The sequence below is a fragment of the Polypterus senegalus genome, chromosome 11, assembly GCF_016835505.1.
Source record: "Polypterus senegalus isolate Bchr_013 chromosome 11, ASM1683550v1, whole genome shotgun sequence".
In the NCBI taxonomy this organism is placed as follows: domain Eukaryota; kingdom Metazoa; phylum Chordata; class Cladistia; order Polypteriformes; family Polypteridae; genus Polypterus; species Polypterus senegalus.
This window is the reverse complement of record NC_053164.1, coordinates 966,009-990,906: the sequence shown is the minus strand read 5'-3', so window position 1 is coordinate 990,906 and position 24,898 is coordinate 966,009. Positions and strand designations below refer to the sequence as shown.

Below are 24,898 nucleotides of genomic sequence, written 5' to 3'. Positions count from 1 at the left end.
CACATGTGGGGTTTTTCCTCGTACTGGTGAGTCAGGAGGTGCTGGACATGTGATCCTTATGAACGCAAAAGGCACTATATAAGAGACAATCACAATGGATTAAAACAAAACTACAACAGAGTGAGTAGACAAGTGTGTGAGGGTCCACAATGGATACCCCACAAACGGGCACTGACCATGAGGTACAGACGGTGGCCATTACAATCTCTTTATGTGTTTATGCCAGTGCCACCACACGCCACACTGTGGAATCAAAACTGTCATTTGGACCCATCCAAGTGCAGAAGGCGGGCTCTAGCAGGTGCTTTGTTTTGATTGGTGGATTGCTGGTGAAGTGGGTGTGGATTTTTGACCCTCAAGTGCCACAGTTACAGAGGAGGGGACGTGGAATTCCGAGTTCTGGAGTTGCAGCAATGCGTCGAGCCCCTCAGGTGAAGCTGGCGAGTTTTTGTGTGGCAGGAGAACAATCCTGGAGTTCCGTGGGGACCACCAGGAGGCAGCTGGTAGGACCCGTGAGCTGAGATACCATTCAGTAAGCAATCCACAGGCATTTTTTCATCTTTTATTTCAGTGATCAAATTATGGGAGACAACACCAAAGGATCGATATCTTAAAATGAAATGCCAGACAGGGAGGGAGGGTGTGACGTCTCCGTAACGTAACTGTTAGCCTTTACCGCCATCTTGAACGTGGACATTGCAGCCCTCAGGTGACGGAACGGTGCAGAGTTTAACGGAAAAACGAGAGCTTCTCCTTCAGCCAGTCCTCGGTCAGGTCTTCTGTGGTCCGGATCTCAAACACCTAGACGGAGACCATCATGTGTTAAGTGGGACCTCCTAAGAAATGGGCAGACCCCAAAGAAAAACCTCACAACCACGAGCTCTGATTGGACGCTTCACCTGCCTGCCTGGCTGGACATGCTAATCAGGCAGATCCCCATTGGATGAGCCTGCTGATCCCTTTGTGATTGGAGGGTCCGTCACTTGAGGTTACATTCTGAATGTCTTAGTGCGGGTAAGGCGCTATATAAATAAAATGGCCTTTATCCCCTCATTAATGGACCTTTGGGTCCTTCTGAAGGACAATCAGGGCTGACATGAGAGGCTCATTAAAAACCTGAAAGGCGTAGCCATCTGCCATGAAAGCTAACAATAAAAATAAAAATAGATATCATTTATAAAACGACATGAAATAAAGCTGCATGTTCTGTAATGGAATCCTGACAAGAACAGCAAAACTAAGATCTCAGCCAGTCTTCAAACAAGACCCTGGCAATGTGCCCGCCGTGACTGAACCTTTTCCAGGTACTGAAAGCCCAAGAGATGCCAGCACCCTTACCTTGGTAAGCTCTGCAGCCTGCACCAGTCTGTTTTTACTGCCAGCGTACATCATCTGCTGCTCCGGCTTACATCCTACAAGGCACAAAACACAGAGGGAAGGTAAGAGCTGGGCACCAGCCTTGGCACAGGTGGCATCAAAAGCATCTGGGCAAATGGGATGCCTAGCTTTGCAGCCATACTGATTGTACAGAGCAACTTTTATGTTATCCTTTTTATCAAACTGGAGGAGGGGCTAGTCATGTGGGTGTGTCTCTGTTAAGCCCCGGTCACTGTGAATGTGACTCCACCCCCTTTTGAGCATGCCTGAGAGATAATGCTGCCCTCTAGTGGCTACAATCCTGTAAATGGCAAGGTCAGAGGTTCAGACTCCTGTGTGACCCAAAGCGAGGGCCACCTGTCTGTGCTCACACTGGGGAGTATGAAACGAAACAGCAAAACCAATAAAGGGTCTTAGATTTCTCTGTGAAAGGCACTATACTGTAGAAAATCAATCAGTCTTCTCTCTGATCAGAATGATATCTTTAAAGTACGCTGTATTAAAAAAATTCTACTGTACCTACAAACTGTCCTGGAATAGTGTTCATTATTATAGGCACTATATTGTGTCACAATGTCACCTGTGCTGTCAAAACATGTCACTGGCCACTGTAAAAATATAAAAACTTTAGAACGGAGTAAGGAAAGGCACTGTCACCTGTCACAAGTCATGTGGGTGTGTCCATGTTAAGCCCCGGTCATTGTGAATGTGACTCCACCTCTTTAAGTCAGTCACTACAGGTGTGCAATCGGGGTGTGTCCCTATTAAACTCCAGCTATAGTGACCCCGCCCCTTTCAACATGTAATAATAATAATAATACATTTGATTTATATAGCGCCTTTCCCAAGCTCAAGGCACTTATACAGGATATACAAAACATTCAAATAGAATAGACACACCTCCTCCTTGAGTAAAGCACAGAGACATTCAATGGCTAAGGCAGCCCTGCATGCCAAGTGCCAAGGCCACCCTTAACAGGAAACAATTTCTTTGGATGTCAAAATAGGACAGCTAAGAGTTTGAATGGAGTCTGATCTGTGGCTCATGGAAGTAGAAGCACCAGTAGTTAAGATGGTGACTGCGCCCCTTTCAACTTCTCATGTGGGCGTGTCTCTGTTAAGCTTAGAGGACTGGCTCCGCCCCTGTCAGCATTGCCTGAGTGAGTCATGGGGGTGTGTCCCTGTTAAGTCCCGGTCACTGTCAGTGTGACTCCACACTCCCTTAGATGCCTTCTCATGGCTCCCATCTTCAACTAGCACTGCCACTAAGTGCCATCCTTAAATGGCATGTGACTTCCTTGTGAGCTAAAGCAGAACTTCAAACCCTCTGAGCTAAGAGGACAGACTCGATTGGCAGGTGTCAATGGCAGCTCATGAGAACTTGAACAGCTCCAGCTCCTACAGTTAAAGAGGGCATCCCTGCTCTCGGCTAATAAAAGTTAGTTGAGGTTTTAGCATCTTAGACCTCTGGATTTAAGAATTGAACATCCATTGCGTGATTGGCTCTCAGGACCCTTGTCTGCTGATTTTTTTTTTTTTTTTTGAGTATTTCCAAGAGAGAACGCTGCCCTCTAGTGGCTACAGACCTGTAAATAACAAAGACTCCGGTTCAGTGAGTGCTGCCAGCCCGTGCTCATACTGGGGGGAATATGAAATGAAACTGCAACACCAATGAAGGGTTTCGGACTTCTCTGAACTGTATAAGCTGACCCACCTGTTCATTTCATGCCACTGACTTTTCTCTGATCAGAATAAGTTGTACGAGTGTCCACAGAGTATTTAAACTGTACTGTGCGTTATCCAAGGCGCTATATAATAACACAAGGTCCTCTGTGCAGTCAGATCACTGTGACTGAAGTCATTTCACAGACCCCGACTGTGCTAAAGGTGTTCAGTAAGGAAAGGAGCCGTCATTTGTTATTTAGGGGGACACAAAGATGGTGCCCAATGAGTGGCCACTAGAAGGCACCAGGCCAAAACCTGAACATGAAACCACACTGCAGACTACCAGAAGACAAGGGGAAAGTCTGCAGTCTCATAGGTCAATATAGCGCCTTTCATGGTGAGGCACTCAAAGTATTTTACATGCATGCCACACTACAACTACTTTCATGTTGCCATAGGAGGATCCCTGGTATGCAGGGTCAAACACGGGGTGGCAGAAATTGGCAATGAACTGGAAAGGTTGTGTTTCTATATAGTGCCTTTCACACAAAATTCCACTGCTGTGTCAAGAAAAATGACCTCAGTCATGAACATGTGGTGAGCACGTGATAACCTGGCTTAATAAAGTGGGGACAAAGTATATGGGCGTGTCCCTGATAAGCCCCGGTCACTGTGATGCTGGCTCCTCCCCTTTTCAGCATCTCATTAAGGTAAGCTGAGTCGAGTTATGTACTGATCACTATACTGGTGACTCCACCCCTTCGAGAATCTCACTCAGGAGGGTGTGTCACTGTTGAGCCCCGGTCACTGTGGTCTGACCTCTGTAAGCATCTCATTGGGGGTGTCCTAGTTTTGCACCAATCATTATTGTGACTCCGCCTACTTCAGCATTTATAGGTGACAACTTGTGCAGATGTGTTCCTGTTAAGCCTTGTCACTGATCGGCTGACTCCGCCCCTTTTAGCAAATCAATGGGACCAAGACTTGTGGGTGTGCCCCAATTATAAACCAATCAGTTAAATGGTGAGTTTTATGCATTTCAGCCTCTCACTCAAGTGGAGTCAAGTGGGCGTGTCCTTGTTAAGTCTCGCTCACCGTAATGGTGACTCCACCTTTTCAGTATTCACTGTGATCTGACTCCGCCCCTTTAAGCATCTAACTGGGGTTAGGTGATGTAATGGTAACTCCACCTACTTCAGTTTCATGGCACTGCCCCTGTTAAACCTTGACTCCACCCCTTTCTGTATTGCACTAATGGTGAGTCATGTGGGTGTGTCCCCGTTGCACCTAGTTGCTGTGATACTGACTCCGCCCTGTCCCATTCATTTGCTAATCATTGACTCCGCCTCATTCGCCAGGGTGAGGAGTCACGTCACTGTGTCCCTGTAGTGCCCTGTTTACTGTGATGGGCTCCCCTGGCTTCACTCTGCTTGAAATGGGGGATTGTTGTGCTGACCCCCCAAAGCCCCCTCTCGCCCCCTCACTCTTGTGCACCTCTCTGGCTCTGCTGTCCGCCTAACCAGTCAGATCCTCATTAAGAAACATTAAAACTCCTGTCAAATGTCGGTAGCCACTTTTAATGCCAGCTTTAATCCTCCAGCAGCCTGGCATCTCTGTGCCTTGTCACCACCTCCCCTGTCGGTCCTTTTTATCCCATAATAGAACAGAAAAAAAGAAAAAACGTATGCGAGGCGGGTGAGCTCGGCGGTGATTAATAATGCATGAAGACACAGATGCGCGTAACCCGCCGTGCACAACGTGGGCTCACAGAGATGGAGATGTGATCATATTTCAGATGATAGGTGCCACACTGTGAATACCAATCAGTGGGCGTCGTGCCACAAGCTCCCCACCAGAGGGCACCGACCTGAGGATGAGCTGGAGAGTCAAGGCCACAAAGCTAGACCAGAAAGTGAGGAAGAGGAAGAGGAGACGGCCATTAGCAATGGGAGACCCCCAGATTAAAATGATATAAAGGGGAGCAGCTTCATTATAACATCTGTTACAATGGGGACAGGGACAGTGCAGACTTGTGACTTTAGTCATTCTGTCTTTCTCTCATTCGCCCCAGTTAACAGATTTCTAGCATTTGTTCTTTTCATATAGCGCCTTTCATCAGCAGATCAGCATGTCCACACACAACACCGGTGAGGAGACTCACTCAGTTTCACAGATATACTTATAATGGTGGCGGGCTTCGTCCCCTTGATGCCCACTTTGGATGGGCTGGTGCTTCACCCAGGACTTTTAATACCCGCTGTGACCCCCCACAGCAAACTAGTCAACATCAGGCGCCTTATAGTTACAGTGCAGTCCTTCAGGTGGTGCCTTGGCAGATCCAATGATGCCCTCAGGGTCACACAGGGCACATACACTGAGTGGCCAATGTCACACTTTTATATAGCGCCTTTCATAGCCCGCAGCACCCCAGAGCACGTACGGGTACAGGGCACTACACTACTGCTGCTTTTATGATCCTGAAATTGGATCTCTGGCATATTGGGGGGTGTTAGTGGGCACTAAACTGGAGAGACGCTCTTTCAAAAGAGGGCACGTACTTTATGAGCCCAGTAAAGTGTGAATATTTATTATTCATTTAATCGGGATATTTGTTTATCAATCATGTTTTTAGCAGGCTTTTTAACTCGGGGTCACACCGTGAGTCTGTAATCGTACGTTTTTATATAGTGCCTTTCACGGTGAAGCCTATGCCATACCTCACAGTTGCTTTCATGCTCCTTCAGATGGCATTCAGGGTCACAGAGAAGACATCAATGGGCACTGAACTAGAAAGACGGTGTTTCTTTATAGTGCCTTTCACACAGGGCCCGATTCCCAAAGTCTCTTTATTTAAAGATAACGGAATCATAATTTTTCTATGTTGATCACAGTGCTGTAGCAGCAAAGCTGGCTGATGTTATATTTCATTCTGGGTCACTCAGTTTTTATATAGTGCCTTGCATAGTGAACAACATTTTCAAGGTACAGCACTTTACAGTTGCCTTCATATTCCTAGAAATATGGCATGCAAAGTCAGAGAGGGAGGCACTAATGGCCACCACACTGGAAAGACTGCATTTCTATATAGTGCCTGTCACACAGAGTGTTACTCCGGTGGGGACTCTGATATCATCATGGCCGTACTTATGGCTGTAGACGACACAAGTAAAAGTCTGTCTTGGAAAACAAGAGGAGGGCACCTTAGTACACCTAGGGTGGCAAATGTGGCCAAAGGGTTAAAATTGAACCTAAGAGGAGTGCGACCTCAAGAGGGCACCAATTAAAATAAACTTATCATAGGATGAAGTCCTGTGACTGACAACCAGAGGACACCAGGCTAAAATTATAAAATAAAAATTCATCTTAGGATGGCATCTCAAGAGTGACCATCAGGGTGCACCAGAGAGGAAAAAAAAATATTCAAAATCATCCTATCCTGAAGTTTCACAACGTCCCACCAGAGGGCGCCAGGGAAAAACAAAAGTGACAAGGGAAACTGGAACTGACCGCCAGAGGGCGCCAGGCCAGAGACGACGCACAACAGACTCCCAGAAGACAAAGAGAGAAGAGTTAAAATGGAGTCTCCTGGTCCTATATAGCGCCTTTCACGGTGATACATGCAAAAGCATTTTATTGGCAGGGAACCCTACAGTTACATTTATATTTCTTGAAAAGACCCCCTGCCATGCAGGGTCACACCGGGTGGCAGTAATGAGACATAAACTGGAAGGATTGTGTTGCTATATAGCGCCTTTAACACAATAGTCCAGAGTGCTGCTTCACAGGCCCGGTAAAGATCAGCTGGTTCGACTTTCTTACTCAGTCAGGAGCACATGACAGCTCATCTGGTTTTATATAGCGCCTTGATGCATCACCCATTGCACGGCTGTAATTGGATCTCAATCTGGGTGGTAATCAGCGTCTGCTCCCAACCTCCCTCCTTTCAAGCTGCAGCACATTACAATTTACTGTCATATGCCTAACAATGGCACGGACACACAGGAAGTCTTTACTGGGCACTAAGCCATCATCTTTACATTTTTATATAGTGCCTTACATCACAGACACACACACACCACCCCAATGCATTCCCAGGGTGGCTGCAACTGGGGCACCGACAGCTGAAGTGATTTGCAGGACTGTCAGCTGCACTTCAAAGTCTCTGCCACTGGGTGGTGACACAGTACTGGAGAAGAGAAGCCAAATATAGCACGATGGTGACAGTGACAGTGACAGTGACAGTGGCAGTGAAACTGAAAGTGACGCCGACCACAACCTTAAGAGCAAAGTGCGGTGAATTGGCTGTTATGTTAAGTTCAGGGCTGCAGAGACCCTGGAGGTAAGAAAGGGACCTTGTAGGAGGTGCCAGTCTGTCACTGGGCACTATGGCACACACATTGGGCCAGTTAAGAACTGCCAGTCAGCTTAACAGTGCCAATGTGAGGGGGCATAGCAAAGCGATCCAAAAGGCAGCCCAGCCAGATGACAGTCAATGTCTTGTACTTGAGGTGTAACTTGTATGTGATCTGATTGCCTATTTAAAATAACTATATAGTGCCTTTCAACAGCGAGCAGTAAATGAACATGTTTAATGGGTCAAGGAAATTTTGAATGTTTATTAATAATCTAATCATGATATTTATATATTTATTTATTTATTAATCATGTTTCTGCAGCAGTACAACTGGCAGGCTTAGTGACTCGGGGTCACACAGTGAGTCTGTAATCTCATGTTTCCTATATAGTGCCTTTCATGGTGAAGCCCACGCCAAAGCATTTAACACGTGTACTGCACAGTTGATTTCATTTTCATATAATTGGCATTCGGGAGGCTTTAATGGGTACCCAGGGGCGAAGAAGGAGACCATATAAGGGGTGCCAGTCTGTCACTGGGCACTATGGCACACACATGGGGCCAGTTAGTTTAATAGCATATCTTTGCCATGTGGCAGGATGACTGTGCCAATATGTGGGGCACAACCCACATTCATACAAAAGCCACCTCATCCAGATGAGAGTCAACCAAGAGAGTATTTCTCTTTTAAAAATACGTAAATATATAGCGCCTTTCACAGTAACGTCACGTGATCACAACCTGGGTAAAGTAAAAAAAAAAATAGATAAAGGGGGCATGACAGAGGAGCAGCGATGACGCCCTCCTTTTAAGAGCATGGCAAATGAGCAGGTGTGCCAGGTGGTTCAGCTCCAAGCCCCTGAAGATTTTTCGGTCAAGTTAACTAGCATTTCTAAACTGGCACCAGGTGGGTAAGCCTGAATGGGCCCTACAGTTAACAGGTGGTTCCTGCCTTATGCCCAGGACTATCAGGAGAGGCAGCACCCCAGACACCAGAGGATGAACTTGTGCCAGCGATCCTAGGACTGAGGCTTGGTCATTTTGATAGCCATACCCTGGCACATTGGCACTAACACTGGGAACAGGATCCAGCCAGGGTGTTGCTCAAAGTAGTTGAGCTTGACAGAGCCACTGTGTGGGCACAAAATGCCAGTCAAGCATAGACCTAAACAAACTGGTATGGGAATGAAGGGCTGGAAAGTGCCAGCTGGAGTCACACACGTCTATGGTGGGTATGACCTGCAAACCCTGAGAAGGCTGGATAAGAAGAGCCCTGGTGGTGAGCATGACTCACATGAACTGGCAGACTGGGCACTGACCTCAGAATGAACCCATCCTCACCCATGACTGCCCCGATATGCCAACTTGGACCACAAGCTGAGAGAAGTGACCAGCTTCAGGAGTCTGGGCTGCATGGTGACACAATCTGCACCAAGCCACCCGATGCAGGTCAGGGTCAACTGTTTAGTGTCTCAGTATCATGGCACTGGCACTGGCACTGGATTTGTGAGTGTCAGGGCCACTTAGCAATAAACACAATGGATTTGGTGTGGTGTGCCCATCTTGGGTGGGTCCAGCCTTCTCTCTAATGCCCTCAGGCCCAAGAATTGGCTTAATGGAGATTGAAAATGCATGAAATGAAGAAAAGTCGAAGCCGCTGCACTCACCAACAGGACTGGAGAAGATGAAGCAGAGGGGAAACGAGACTCTGCCATCGTCATGGATGTACTTGTAGCTGTAGACGACAAATGTGTAAAGCTGTCAAGGAAAACGGGAGGAGGGTGGCAGAGGGCGGCCATGATGACCGAGCACATCAGTACACTCGGGGTGCCTGACATGACCGAGGGGTTAAAATAAAAACTCATTGCGGGTGACAAGGAAAAAAGAATATTAAAGAAAACATAGTATAACACTGACCACCAGAGGGCACTAAATAAAAAAAAAAAGTTAAAATGAAAACTTAACCTGAGCTGATGTCTCTCTAGTGACCCCTAGAGGGCGCATTGGCAGGCAAAATGGAAACGTGTCCTAAGATAAAGTATCACAACTTACTACCGGGGGGACCTGGCCACAAAGATACCACAAAAACTCCTCCTACACTGGAGTCCTGCAACTGATCACCAGGGGGCATTAAAATGGAAAGCTGCCCTAAGCTAAAGGAATTGAAATTGGCAACCGCTCATAAGGTGGGGGTCCTGCAGACTGACCACTAGGGGGTGCCAGTCCAAAGAATTGAACTGAAAACATCATAAGCTGGAGTCCTGTGACTGAGCACTAGAGGGCGGCAGAGAAAAGAACTAAAATGAAAGGTTACCTTAAGATTAAGGCATTTAAAATGACAGCCTGTCATAACATGGAGTCCTGCAGACTGACCACCAGAGGGCACAAGGCCAAAGAGTTCACAAGAAAATTCATCTCAAGCTGCAGTCCTCTGACTGGACACAAGAAGGAAAAAGTTACACTAAAAACTCGTCTTAAATTGAAGTCTCACGACTGACCACCCAACACAGCAAAGGGTTGAACTAACAACTCACCCTATTTTAAAGTCCCGTGACTGACCAGTAGAGGGCACCAGGAAGAAGCATTAAAATAAAGTCTTACCGTAGCATAGATTCCTGTGACTGACCCCCAGAGGGCACCAGACAATTGCCCGAAGCTGGCATTATGTGAGTGACCACCAAAGGGCACCATGGGAAAAAAATAAAAAGTTAAAATGGAAACTTATGCTAAGATGAAGTATGACAACCGAGGCTAAAGAGTTCAAACCAAATTTGCCCTACGCTGGAGTTTAGCAACTGACCACCAGAGGACGTCAAGCCAAGGAGTCCAAATAAAAATTCACCCTAATTTAGAGTCCTGTGACTGAACACCAGAGGGCGCCATGTTAAAAACGTTAAAATGAGCGGCCGGCCACCGTCGTGAAATTCGACTACCGAAGCAGGCAGGCACTGTGGGGATGAGAACAGTAAAGGATATCTCGGCTGTCGCTCTGGAAGTTCGTTCTTCAGCTCGTCCGGAGAAATGTCCTGAAATGACAGAAGAGGTGAAGGGCAGAGCAGAGGATGTGAAAGTCACTCCTGGCGCCCCCTCGTGGCGCCTATCGCACACAGCAGGTCTGCAATTCCTGTCTTTGTTCTTCTACTCCTTCTGTTGATTGCTGGGTGGGATTCTTTATGGAACTCCCCCTGCTGCCCCCCCCCCATAGTGCCTTATCATTTATTCTGTTTTAATTCTTCCTCAATTTCCTCTTCACCTTCCTCAACAGATAGCAGACAGCTGCTCAGGCAGCCATTCTTATGTCATGCTGTGATATCCTGCCTTGCGTCCTATGCTTGCTGGGATAGACTCCAGCTTCCCTGCAGCCCTACTCAGGATAGGGCGGCTTTGGAAGACGGGTGAATGGATGGATGGACCCCTCTAAGACATAAGATATTGGTTTTTCAACTATGGGTCACCACCCATTGGGTCACACAGAGTTAAGATTCGCAATGGGAGAGGGTCGCCTACGGGTTGGTCTATGCCTTGTGCCAACAGCACCTCCACCAAGACTTCGGACCCCTTTATGTTTTCATTGTGCTAAAGTCTTTCCAATTCATTTCTTTTTTCTTCCTCATCAAGCAACACTCAATACCCATCCATCCATTTTCCAACCTGCTATATCATAACTACAGGGTCATGGGGGTCCGCTGGAGCCAATCCCAGCCAACACAGGGCACAAGGCAGAAACAAATCCCAGGCAGGGCGCCAGCCCATCGCAGCACTCAATACCCTCAAATGGCAAACTGAAACAGAATTGGAGGAATTTGTGCAAATGGATTAAAAATAATAATAATAAAAAGAAATACCCCAATAGTCACAAGTGTGGAGACCCCCTGAATCCCACTTGAGATTTGTCTTGGGTGCTTCTCAATCTATGGATCATTGTTGAGATGTTTGTACCCCTTCTTTGGAGTCCACCTGAAGTCAGCTCAAACGATGGGACACGACTTGTACGGGCACACACCAGTCTAGAGAAGGTGGCACAGGTGGATTAAAAAGCCAAGCTATTGGGTCCGAGGAGTTGCTCGCAGGGCATCAAGGTGGGATTGTGACAAGGTGCTGATCTGGGAATGCCATAGCAACGTCTGCAGCACAAGTGGCCTCCAGAATTCTGAAATGAAAGAAGGACCACAAACTCTAACTGTAACGGACCACCCGGCCAAACTGAGCAATTGGGGAAGAAGGGCATTCATTAGAGAGGGGTCTGAGAACTCGGTGGTCTGAACGGCAGAGAACATCTGGGAAGAAGGGAGAAACTTCCAGAAGGACCACCACCTCTAACCGCCCCTTTTTAAAGAGAGGCCAGGCAGAAGCTTGTCCCCAGTAAGTGACACATGGACATCTGCTTGGAGTTTGTAGAAAGGCACCCAAAGGACCCACAGACTGAGAAAGAAGACCCTCTGCTCTGACTAAACCAAAGGTGAACCACTTGGCCCCAATTCGAAGTGTCATGTCATGAGGAAACCTGCACAGTGCCATCTCAACAGTAAAACATGGGAGGACCAGACAGGGCTGAGGAGAAGCTGGGATGGGACAAAAGTACAGAGAGAGAGATAGAGAGACCCTTGATGGAAACCTACAGAACACCTCAGACCGCGTGAGAGGGTCACAAGAGGAGTGGCTTGGGAGAACTCTGAGAACGATCTGGGGTGGTCCAGCCAGTGCCTAGCCTTGAACTCCAGTCGAACATCTCAGTAAACACCTGACAACAGCGGCCCACCGATGGTCTTTATCCACCCGGTCAGAGCTCGAGGGGGGTCTGCTGAGGAGAATGGCAGCAAGTCCTCACATCCAGGAGTGAGTGAAGCTTGTCAGAGCAGACCTGAGAGGATTCCAGGCTGGAATCGCTGGCAAGGGGGCTTCAACGAAGTGCTGAGTGTCAATGGGATGGGTCCATTTTAATTCTATTAAATCTGCAAAATGTCTCAAATCCTGTTTTCATTTTCACTTATTCTGGGATGCTGGGTGCTGCTGGATGAAGAAAAAAAAAAAAAAAATTTACATGATTTGGATCCAAGAGAACAAAATGAGCAAAAAGAGAAGGGTCTGGGGCCTTTCTGAAGGTGCTGTTGGCACAAGCCATAGGCCAACCCTGGCAGGGACGCCAGTCTGTCACCGGGCACACTCTCGAACATGGCTACTCGGCTCTGAAGGCGCAGTAAAGCAACTTAAATGGCTGAACCTTGTCTCCTGATGCTAGTCTGAAACCTGATTACGGGAATGCAGGGTCAGTGGTCTCTACAAGACCCTGAGTCTTCACCCATGTGCCAGCTGGGAACCATCACTAGAAGCCGTCAGATGGTTGATTTTATTATTTATGTTGGTCTTATATGAGAACCTGCTCAGCCTGTCACTAAGGCTCCAGAAAGTGTCACTGCTGTGGAAATCATCCTACATTACTTCAGTTACAAAGACGTCGGGCAACTCCTGATCTAAAGACTGCAGACCAGTGGCTCTCACATCTCACCTCGTGAAGACCATTGAGAGGCCGGTCCTAGACTATAGGAGTCCTCCTGTGGTAGACCACCTGGACCCACTGCAGTCTGCCTGTTAGATAGACTGAAGTGGAGGATTAGACAGACTCTGGACCCCTTGGAGGAAGACGAGGAGGAGAAAATGAAATCAAACCCGAGTGCCATTATGAACAACGCTGCACATCCTCTCTGTGACACAACAACACCGAGGACTTTCAGAGAAGGAAATCATTCAGGAGAAGTGAGTGGAGAAACACAAGGGGATGGGGGGGGTCCTTCATATTAAGAACAAGATACCCCTATAGTGCCTCACTGGGACTGGCACTGCCAAGTCAGAAGGTTTTGCTTCTTTTTAATTTCAATCCTTTTCAATCATTCTGGGATGTGTATGGACCACAGACAGACAGACAGACAGATAGATAGATAGATGTGAAAGGGACTATATGATAGATAGATAGATAGATAGATAGACAGACAGACAGATAGATAGATAGATAGTCTGTCTATCTATCTATTATATAGTTCCTTTCACATCTGTCTATCTATCATATATAGGGTGGTCCAGATCTAATTATGCAACTTTTAATGCAATGCAGGAAAACAGTACAAGACAAAAGAATTGTTTGAAATATCTTGTAATAAACGAAAATGGACTTACATTGAATTAATTCACTGATTTCACTGCCATCTATCGGCATCACATGTAATGAAAATTGCATAATTAGATCTGGACCACCCTGTAGTGCCTTCTATCTATTTGTCTGTCTATCTATCTATCTATCTATTATATAGTGTCTTTCAGATCTATCTATCCATCCATCTATACTTTGAAATGAACAATGCGACAGAGACAGAGATGGAGAAGGGGACAGGGATAGGGACATAGGTGGGGACATGGCCTGCCTTACTGTCCCAATTGCATTTCCCGTTGATCGTCACTCCACTCGCCCACCCGTCACCATCCACGCCTCTGTCACCACTTACTTGGTATTCCTCCTCCAGAACCACAAGCTGTTTCTCTTTGTCGATTTTCACTGCAAGAGAAAAGAAAACCAAATGATGCGAGCGCAGTCATTGGCCGTCATCGGTCCTGTAGCTACCTGTCCAGCGGGAGAGCCCAGACAGACAGACAGACAGACAGAGAGAAGGGCAGACATGGAGAGTCATTGAGATGAGAGACAAAGACAGAGAGTTGGACAGGCCAGCAGAGAGACATACAGTTACTGACTGACAGACAGACAGACAGGCCAGTTGGACAAAGACAGTCAGATGGACAGACGTGCAGACACTTAATGAGGTGGACTGCCGCTTACAGACAGCTGGACAGATGAACAGACACACAGGACAATGGACAGACAGACAGACCGACCGACAGCCAGGCCAGTAAGGTGGGAGACAGTCAGTCAGTCAGTCAGTCAGACAGACAAGTGGACACTCAGTTAGGTGGACAGATGGACTGACATTTGAACAGACTGACAGACAAGACATAGTGAAAGTGCTGAACAGACAGGCAGAGAGTGAAACTGAATGGACTGACATACAGGGCAGCTGGACAGACAGACTGAAAGACAAGCAGAATGACAACCAATGAGGTGGACAAACTGAAAGGCCTGCTCAGGTCATTACACTCAGTTCTCATTTGGTGGCACCCCCAGCATAGTCACCCCCAGGCAGGCACCCACGTAAGATATCCCAGCATGCACTGCCCGAGTCCTGCCAAGCATGGCGGCAGGCACAGTGACACTATCTATCTATTATATAGTGCCTTTAGTGTCTCCTAGAGTGGATTATCGTGGTCACCCGCTGAATAAATTCATGTAAACGCCTGTGACGATGGCCCTCAGTGTAAAATGGTGGCTGAGCGTCTGTCCTGACCTTAAACCGTCAGAGATAAAGACAGCAAGACGTCAAAAGCAAGAACTGGAAAGCAGAGCAGGAGGTGACAAAAGAAAAAAGTGTGAATGGCACCGGCGTCAAAAGTCCCAAACTATAGCGAGGTATCAAGAGCAGACCGTAAACCAACAGTCCTCGTCCAAAGACACCCTAAGGTCCAAGCCCACTCTCAGGATGATTCGACAGGTGGTTTTGTTTCTCATTACGTTTAATTGATTTTTTTTAATTATCTTTACCATAACGTGACTCCATTTTGAATTCTCACAATCGCTGCCATTTTGTTACTGCTTTCTCTGGGTGCCGTCATGTTTGTGGCCTGCTGCATCAGTGGGCATGTGACCCTCGACTGTATGGCGTCTGATCGTCACGATGGCCACGTTAGGCGACTTTTCCAGTGATTTTCAGCCATAGCCTTCATTTACTCGATCTTAGGGAGTTGGAGGCAGTTGGTGCCACGCTAATGTGTCACGTAATGTGACATCCCCGGCATCTCACGGCAGCTAGTTCACGACGTGCCCCTCAAACAATTTAGACATTGTCTTCAGTCGCAGCGGCAGCTCTGTGTGCGTATGAGAGCTGAAAACCATCAGAAGCTCATCCAGTAGCACAAAACATTTAAAGCAGCTATGAGGACGACGGGACATCACAAACACAACAGACGCTCGTCTGTCTGATGTCTCGTGTATTCCACACCATAACTCAATAGGAAAGCGGAGAGCGGAGATTGTGCCGGAGCTTGTCAGGCCTGTTAGTGCATCACACAGCACGCCATTGGCTGACAGGAAAAGGGGCGAGCCCAGCAGTCATCACGCAGTCACCGCATGTGACAGGCCCAGCGATGTCCAGCACGGCAGGCAACCGCAGTCAGCAGGTCCGACGTGACCAAACACTAGGAGTCACATCATGTGACATCAGATAAGTCCAACTGCCACGTGTTGGCTTCCGTCCCATTTTGGACTTTCCCTTTATGAACCTCTGCCCGTTTTTGTCTTTCTGACGGGTGGTCTCGGGGTCCGACTCTTGGTTTTCCAGGTAGACCAGCATCACGCAGAATAGCGAACTACCATCTTAAATCACCGTGACTCGATGATGTCACATGTCAGACGTCCGGTGGTCACATGACCGCAGACAGACATCATGGCCAACAATAAAACGGAGTCTAAACTCCCACAAGTTAGGAAGACACAACTCGATACCAGGCACGACAATAACGTCGACATGGCTGAGCACGAGATTAATAAAAAACAGCAAAGCTAAAATGGAGATGTATGAGACCACCAACTCCAGCTCTCCCCCCACACCAGTGACTAGAGGACTTACTCAGGATGGCTGCGTTATTGGTCTCCTTGCGGAATCGAAATTTCTTCAGTTTTTCTTTGAGGCTCTCATCGACATCACACACCACCAAGGAGTCGGACTGGCAAAAGAAAAAATGGAAGAACTCCGTTAATTAGTTAAGAGTCCGGCAGCCGGGATTACAAGGTAGAATTTCACACTCATCACTAGGCCAATAGGAGGTGCTGGTCCAAACAAAAGCTTTGGTACCCCACGGTGAAGGGGCCTCTGGTGGGAACTGAACTCTAACTCCACTGCCGGAATATTCCGGAAATCAGAAAATAAAAAAAATGAATAAAGCAGCCGGATGTGCCGCCACTCCACCCAGGGCGTTAAGACAACTGCAGGGCTTCACCCCTCTTTTTGGTTTAGGTGGGTTTCGTTATCGTTCTGCACCCTTTGATCGCTGATTACTCACCTTTTGTCTTCCTTGACTGCTGAGACGGGGCTCCTAATTGAATGAAAGCTGAGCCCCCAGGTGCTCTGGTCATTAGGGGGGGCACCAGGTACCTCAGGGCTATTGAAAGACCCCGGCTTGATGCCACATCTTCGTTGCTGTTTCCTCTCCGCTTCATTGTTGGTTTTGTTATTAATATTGTCATATTATTCATTAATTATGCGCCAATCTTCCATGTACTTTGTGGGTGGAGCCCCAGGAGGCGGGGCCACCCTGACATTTCCTCCCTGTTGCTTTATAAGCCGACCAGAGAGAAGGGCCCAGCAGTGTGGCATTGAGTTTGTAGCGGAGTTTACTGAGGCGATTGATGATTCTTGATTGATTTTTGGTTTCTTGGATTTTTTGTTTGCTGGCCTGTGTATTGGGCCTTGGCTGCAGTTTTTATTGCCATTTTAGGTAAATCCTTTATTTGCTCTTTTGGGCAGTTTGTTACGCTGCTCTTTATCTTGTTAAATAAATTCCTTTCATAAAGATTCCTCACTCCCTTGTACTTTCATGCCAGAGGTTTTAAAGTTTCTCTCACTTGTTGGGCATTTTGACACCATTTTAATTTTTGGAACTTTACAAGCAAGCTCCCCCACTGTTAGGCCTGTGAAGGCTGCAGCCTGCAGGTAGCAGTTTGGGGACTTGCAGCCTTGGGGAGGGCCTCTTCTGGGCAGGCCAGTGAAGGTTCAGGCTGTTATATCTCAGCTAAGTTTCCTCCCCTGGGTTGGGGCTCAATGTCTCCTTTTACATCTTTTATGTTCAGTTTTGCTGTGGTGGGCTGGCGCCTGCCTGGGGTTTGTTCCTGCCTTGTACCCTGTGCTGGCTGGGATTGGCTCCAGCAGACCCGTGTGACCGGGTTGGATAATGACTGACTGACTGACTGACTGTTCAATTTTGAGTCACTACGGTCAGTTTTGTTTTCTTTTCTACGCCTGGACAATGTTCTTGGAGTTTTGTGGGTGGTCCCACAAGAGACAGGGTCATCAGTCGATCACAACCAGGTACTGTACTATAAATCTGATCCCGGTGGTTCATTTTGAAAGTTCTAGTGAGTGGGGAGTTACTGTCATTTTCTACGTTTACTGCGATTTTCAGATTTGGACTTTGTGCTTATTTCTGTATTGGGACTTTTGGTTGTATTGGATTCCCTTCTGGTTTTGGGAAAATCCTATTGCCTCTGTGCTCCATGGATCTTCACTGTTATTGAAGAGCATTTTATAAAGATTCTGTGTGGCCCTTTTTGTGTCTGGCCAGGGATTTTGGCTGCATTTCCCCCTCCAGTCAGCATTTTTCAAAGTACTTTAGAGACTTAAATGCTTTAGGACTCCCCATCATAACAAAAAGAACCACCGGGAACTGTGGAAGACCCTCAGGATTTGTTGGGCAGGAGGCAGCACCTGGTGGTGATTGGCAGGTGGTCCCGCCTCTTAGGGCACCAGCACACAAAACACATAAAACAAATGCACAGACAACAAAGAAAGCAGCAAACAAAAGTAACTTTAACAAAGATGAACAAAAAAGACACAAAAGGAAACTCTGAACCGCAGCCAGCAGAGGAACCCGCCTGAGATGTGACGCCAGCCTGCTTCCTATCCTTCAACGTACAACTCTGAGGTCCTCGACTTCCCTTATCTGCTTGCGATGTTTGACCATTTAGGTTTTTTCATTTTGAAATCCTGTGGTTTTAGGTTTTCATTTCATCATCAGAGGAGGAAAATTGGTTAAAAGAAACAAAACGTCAGAAATATTGACATAGTTTAAAAAACAACACCTTCATAAGCGTTAAGAACTGGTGAACCTCCGACATCTTGTTGAACATCAAACATCCATATAGCGCCTTCCATAAAGAACAAAACTCCAGGTGATGGGCAAAGCATTTAGGTGGGACACGCAGAGCCAGTCTTCAGGCCCAGCCATCTTGCACCCTGAACTACAGCCTCAAGGGGGCACTGCCATGCAGTCTGGGCGCCGTGGACTGTTAAAGTCGGGGTCAGTGCCTGCACTTTTCGTAAAGCGAGGCCTCGGTAGGCGCCTTACGCAACAGGATGTGCGGTTTACTGATAAAAGGCTGAGCTTCTCATTTCGGATTTTTGTAAACTGCCGACGACACCCGCTGAGTATTAAGGGAGGGCAACCACCGGACCCCCAAACCTTCCCCCCCACGGGGCTAAAGCTAACTTGCCTTTGTGACGCCTCCATTTCCTTCACGGCGTGTGTGACTTCGGTGACCAGGTGGCTGAGGGAAGCCTGCTCTTATGATGTCCCTTCGCATGGACTGGCTGATTACTTCTGGTCACCTGTGTCCACTCACACGGCCGAGGTGCTCACGGTCCATGAAGATTTTCTGACAGTTTTTTAACCCAGAAATTATTCAGGGGTTCCACCTCCCCAATTATCAAAAAAAGGCACATATGAAGACATTTTGAAATGCTTGATATGAAGCCCAAGTACTTTTTAATTAAAAAATGACAGGGACAGTGGGGGACAAATAAGCCATCCATTGTGCAGCCTCTGTCCACCTCTGCATTGTCCTTCTCTGCTGGAAGGTTCAGGTCAGGTCAGGTCCAGCCGGGCAAGGTGGAGAGACCATCCTGGGTCATGACATGGAGTTACAGGGGGTCCCTGCATGAGGACACAGGCGTCTGTCCATCTGTCAGTCCAGAGCCCACGTGCCCAGGTGCAGAACTGCAGAAACAAACGAGATGGCACGACTGCGTTAAAACTCGCTACAGCAATGCAGGGATCTGCTGTTCGTCCATTCATCTCATCCTTTTATCCAAAGCAGCAGCTGAAGTGACTCACTCACGTTGCCTATGTATATAGCGCCTTTCAACAGAGAATACAACTCAAGATGATTCTCACACACCATAAGGACTTGGATCACCAAGAGCTGGACTCATGAATCCTGCACATGGCAATGAGAGAGGAGAACAGGCAGAAAAGTGCAGGGCACACTGTGCCAGCCCTCAAGTGGGCACCACCCTGGTCACCTGCTGAGGAGGCAGTAATGTATGATGGGGTTCAGAAGTGGGATCTGAGTTATGTGCATTTGTACACTTTGAGCACCAGCAGGTGAAGCAACTCAGTCAGGCTGCACAATTATATAGCGCCTTTCCATAGCAGACACAACTCAAGGTGATTTTCATACACAATTAGGACTTGGACCACTCTGAGCTTGACTCATTAATACAGACCAGGACAATGGGGGTGACAGGACTGGGGGGTCACTGCCCTTGTCATTTGTTGAGGAGGCAATGCTGTACTGTAGGGAGTGAAAAAAAAAAAAAACGGGCACCCGTTGTATGGCTGCACTCGGGTCCGAATCTGGATCCTGAGTTGGTTTGCCGTGTGGTGTGTGCAGCAATGCACTGTATCAGTGTGTGCTCCTAACCTCATCAAAGACAGCACAGGTATATAGCGCCTTTCCATAGCAGACACAACTCAAGGCGATTTTCATACACAATTAGGACTTGAAACATTGGGGTGACAGGACCAGAAGAAAGCACAACAGGGCACACCGTGCCAGCCTTCACACACAGCCAGTCACTTATTGAGGAGGCAATGCTGTACTGTAGGGACTAAAAGAAACGGGAATAGAGAGCACAGGTATATAGCGCCTTTCCATGGCAGGCACAACTCAAGGTCATTTTCAGACAGCATAAGGACTTGAGTTAGCAGGAGCTGGATTCAGTTACACAGGACTGACCAGTTAGGTGGGAATAAGGAGAAAGCAGGGGGCACACAGAGCCAGACTGAACTACAGCCACAAGGGGGCGCTGCATTCATTCTTTCCCTTGCCTCACAAGTATATAGCGCCTTTTTATAGAAAACACAACACACGGTGATTTTCTGGGTCCCCCCAGGTAACATGTCATTGAAAGCTTTGGGGACCTACAGAGTCCTGGGTTCAAAGGTCTGTGTGGAGTGGGCCCATTCTGCCCATGTCTCCATAGGCCCAGAGAAATGCATATTAGGTGAACTGGTGACTCTAAAGTGGCCCAGTATGAGCGAGTGAGTGAGGGTGCCCTCTAAGAGACTGGCGGCCCCTCCTGGTTTACTTCCTACTTTGTACCCAATGCCACCAGGAAAGGCACTGGCTGCACTGTGTGCTGAATAAATGGATTGGAATACAGGGGTCTCCATATTGTTATGGCTTCATAACTACTGAGTCAGCACTGGGGGCCGAAGCTGTGATTCTGAGATTTCATGTAGCGCCTTTCCACGTTGACCACCTTTACCAACATGAGCTCTGGCAAGTCAGGTGACTTACAAAAGATTAAACAGCAGCTCATTGAAGGGGGAGGTAAAGTTGCTGGGACTTGATATAGCGCCTTTCTAGCCCAAAGGATTTGTCACAGACAGCACTGCTTTTCTGACTCACACAATGACAGCGGTGGCAGGGAATTAAACATGAAGACCTGAGGTTCAACAGGGCGTCTTGCTCTAGGAAGCACTACCCCAAATTATTCCTCACATGCTGTACCATTTTTTTCAGTGACTCTGTGCTGTAAGACTAGTGGGTGAAGTGACATGAGACCAACTCATGGTGGACATCATACTTACGATTTAGGCACGCTTATATAGCGCCTTGTCACAACAAGCACTCTCTTTTCCATGCACAGTATTGTTTTTTCAGTGTCCTGGTGTCACAACCACCAGCGGGTGAAGTGACACCACACAAAGCTGCAATGGGAGCCGTGGACAGCATGAAATGTAACCTTGACAATATAGCGCCTTTTGTATAACAGAGTATGTATTTAATGTCTGTAGGCTGAGGCATTAGTTGGTGAAGAGACTCCCAGGACGTTGCAATGTGAACCGCAGGTAGACTTAACACATGTAAGCTTGACATTTTATATAGCGCCTTTCATAACAAACAGTAGCCCAAATTATTTTTCACACACACACACACACTACTGGTTTTGTAAATGATATAGCCATTTTTCATTTTATTAGACAGGGGGGTTTTGCACAGGGTTCCCATTGTTTGTGAAGCTGATCATTTCCTGAAAACTCCTTTGTAAGGTTTCAATTTTTTGCACCACAAACACATAATCACCAATAATTTAAATAAAAAAAAAAAAACACCATCAACGTAATCAATTCAACAATCGCATCAGCGCTCAAAGCCAGACCTAAAGATGAAGACTTCACCCTCCATTCGATCCCGTTTAGTAAAACTGGTCACCTGCACTTCTATGTGGCCGCCTCCACGTTCTCCGGGTGCTCCGACTGCTTCGCCATTTCAAAGCTGAACAAAAGGCGCGAGGACACGTCAGGAGCACACGTCACAAGATGAGTGATTCGCGGCATGTGGGTATCGCATCAGCTGTGAGGAAGACTGCGACTGTGATTGGGCGCCGCCAACGCCCCGCCCAGCTCAGCTCCCGGTCTACTTGAAATGACCGCGAAGGCTGTCGGCGGTACTAGAGCGGTTTTTAAGATCTGACCGCAGCCGATCCTCGTATCCGCAAACACCGAGCATCACTCTAAGAAGGAGGCGGCGGCGGCGAGGATTGAAGGGCTTTCTCTCGAGAAGCGGTTGTTCGGAATTCGGCGGATACTCGTAGTCTCTTTCACAATTTAACGGCGTTGACAAATCGCACGATGAGTCACCCAAACTCCGAGCAGCATCAGCACGAGCTAAAGGAATGACAACAAACCCCGTCCGAGTCGAACAAGTTGCAAATCGTGCGGTAACAGCGAGCAGCGTAAAAGCGGGAGACTCCGGGGGCTTGGGGTGGTCGCTGCTGCTGCTGCTGCTGCGTGCATTCGCGGCCATGACGAGGAGAGCCTTTCGTACTGAGGAGGCCAGCGAGTGTCCGGGGAAGATGGGCGGGGCCGGATGCCTGATTGACACGCAGGTGCGCGGAGTGCAGAAAGTCCGCAGGTTTCGAGAACCTTCCCGCGACGATTCCAGAATGTAGGCGGAGACTTTGAGAGCGGAGTAGAAACGGCGGCCGCATCGAGGGGACGAGCGGAGCCCCCGGGCGTGCTACACGCGGGGTTAGCGGTGTCGGGTCGTCATTGCCAAATAAACGCGCCTCCTAATTGGTTTGAGTCTCGGTGCTCAGATTACAGAGTTTCTCAGCCTTTAAGTATTTGCGACCCGAGTTTTCTTAACAGTTTTAATCGCGCCCCTCTAACGTTTTTTGAAAGGCGCCCACTAATACCAATTTGTTCTTTTTTAATTAATGATACCTACTTTACTTTAATCGACATTTATCTAACTCTGTATTTATTTTTCTACTATCAGAATGTAGTTTAAGTTCATTTGTTTTGGTTTCAATACATGAGAATCACTGACTTATTATATAGCGCCTTTCATTTCTCGCTCTTTTTCTCAATTCTAAAGTGCTTTCCTATTTATTTTTCTAGCCATTATTAAATTATTTTACGTATTCATTTCTAAGATTTAGAATCCTTAAGCCATGGAGTTGGCATTTTCAGTTCAGTTTCTAATATTTGCTGGTGTCCTTGGCCAGGATGCAACCCTGAACTGGACAGGCAGGTCACAAAATGGATCCGTTTTTGGCAGGTGACAGTGGCATGGAGGACTCTGAGGTGTGGCATGGCATCATGTGCCCTCCACTTACCCGTCCCATGGTTCAATGTCTCTTAACTTGTGTTGGTTCTGCCTCCACCTGCTGGCTACTGCTGGTGACTGCCCAAGTGACGCAGTGGTCTTCTAGTCTGACCACTTTCTAAATTCCTCTACCCGGGTAGGCTGAGGAGTTTTACTTCCCCGCCAAGTGTTGAGCTTCTTAACATTTTGGGCCCACCTACTGAGGTGCTCATGCCCACGTGACCCACCGCTGTGCTGCCCACCTCGCGCCCTATTACCTCCAGGATTTCCTTGAGCCTTCCTGCTTTGCCCAAACTGGAGGTCGGAAGTAAAGGCGCCTTTCTTACCATTTTTCGAAGGAGACGAGTCACCCGGTTTCCTCTTTTCGGTGGCAGAGGTGTTCCTCCGGCTGCAGCCTTGTGACAGGATGCGCTCGGCTATCGGAGTTCCTTTTCTACACAGCAGCGGTTTTCGAGCAGGAAGTCTGCAGAGGGAGGAAGGCTGCACGTTGGGGGGGAGGGGTCCTGGATGGTTTGGCACGTGTGGATTTAGGCAGTTGGCAGTGAGTTCATTGGCACCGCTTCCAGACCTTGGCCTACTGGCAGACTTGGGGGGACAACTGGTGCCAAGATGGAGGGCTTCCCACAGGCGGCAGCTGTACTTTGGACACGGTTTGCCTCTTGTTGTGAAATGCCCATTAATGGGCAGCTTCACCCTTGGATTCAGATTGCCCCCCCACATTTGATATTTGAAGTGGTTGGTGAAAGGTGCTATATAAGTTAAGGCAGATACCCTCATTAATGTTGACAGGTAGGCAAATAGAGACCAACTGCCCAACTTAATATCACTAGGTGGCAAGCTGACAGGATGCCCACTGCTTTTTGCTTTGTTTCTTTGTGATTGACATCTTCAAAGTGATGCCCAGGCGATTTTTTTTTTTTTAAAGTCCTCATTGCCTCAGTGGTGTCGCCTTCAAACGTGGCTACTAATGTACAATGTGGGCAGCTCCTTGGTAATGGATGACCCCAAATTTCCCAGTCAGTTGGGCTGTTTGGTGCCAAGCGTTGGACCACTGTGTCCAAGTCCATGTGCTTGCCACCCTCACTAAAAGTGTTTAGGACTCCAGTCTGTGGCCAAATGCGGAAAGAATGCCCTTTAATTTTAGGGCCTTTTATGTGCCATCAGTTACAGCAGATTTCGATTTAATAATTTAGAGTCAAATTATGCTGTTGACCCCTAGATGGCACTGTCTGACATAGAAAGTTAAACTACAGAGAAAAACGTAGTCGGCGGGCATCTGCAGCCCTAGGGACTTGAACTTCCATCTCTGTGCCAGTCACACAGATTCATTTTTTGGTTTGTGTTCCTGCTGTTCATCCACATCAGCCTTTCTAATGACGTTAAAGTGTCTGGTGATGTGGCAGAGCAGGAGTATGAACAGCTGATGGGACGGGAACCCATGGTGCCAAGGTTGGCCCTCAACAACCTTTCATTTAAAAAAAAAAAAAAGTGTGCTTGGAAAAAGGATAGATGGGTGCCATTATGGGTGGCACAGGTGGTCCAGCATCCCAAGTACAAATCTCATAGGCTGCTGTTGTCCATGTAGAGTTTGTATGTTCTCCATTGCCCGTGTCCCACCACATCCCCAAAAATCATGCAGATTAGGCTAATTAGCCCTGTGGGTTATTGAGAGGGGGGGGTGTGGCACCCCCTCTACTCTGTACGTCAAGTCCATCACCACTCGATTAAATGGG

The 24,898-nt window shown here is 47.6% G+C and overlaps 1 protein-coding gene across 1 annotated transcript; it reads right to left on the bottom strand.

Moving 5' to 3' along the window:
- Positions 1-548: 548 nt before the first annotated feature.
- Positions 549-23,599, bottom strand: LOC120538645 (glia maturation factor gamma). Its single transcript, XM_039768027.1, has 7 exons — positions 23,492-23,599; positions 16,123-16,219; positions 13,894-13,943; positions 10,373-10,422; positions 9,064-9,146; positions 1,339-1,412; positions 549-801 (listed from the first exon to the last, which is right to left on the bottom strand). The coding sequence occupies exons 1-7, from the start codon at positions 23,492-23,494 to the stop codon at positions 730-732; spliced, it is 429 nt and encodes a 142-aa protein (XP_039623961.1). The 5' UTR covers positions 23,495-23,599; the 3' UTR covers positions 549-729.
- Between the last annotated feature and the right edge of the window lie 1,299 nt (positions 23,600-24,898).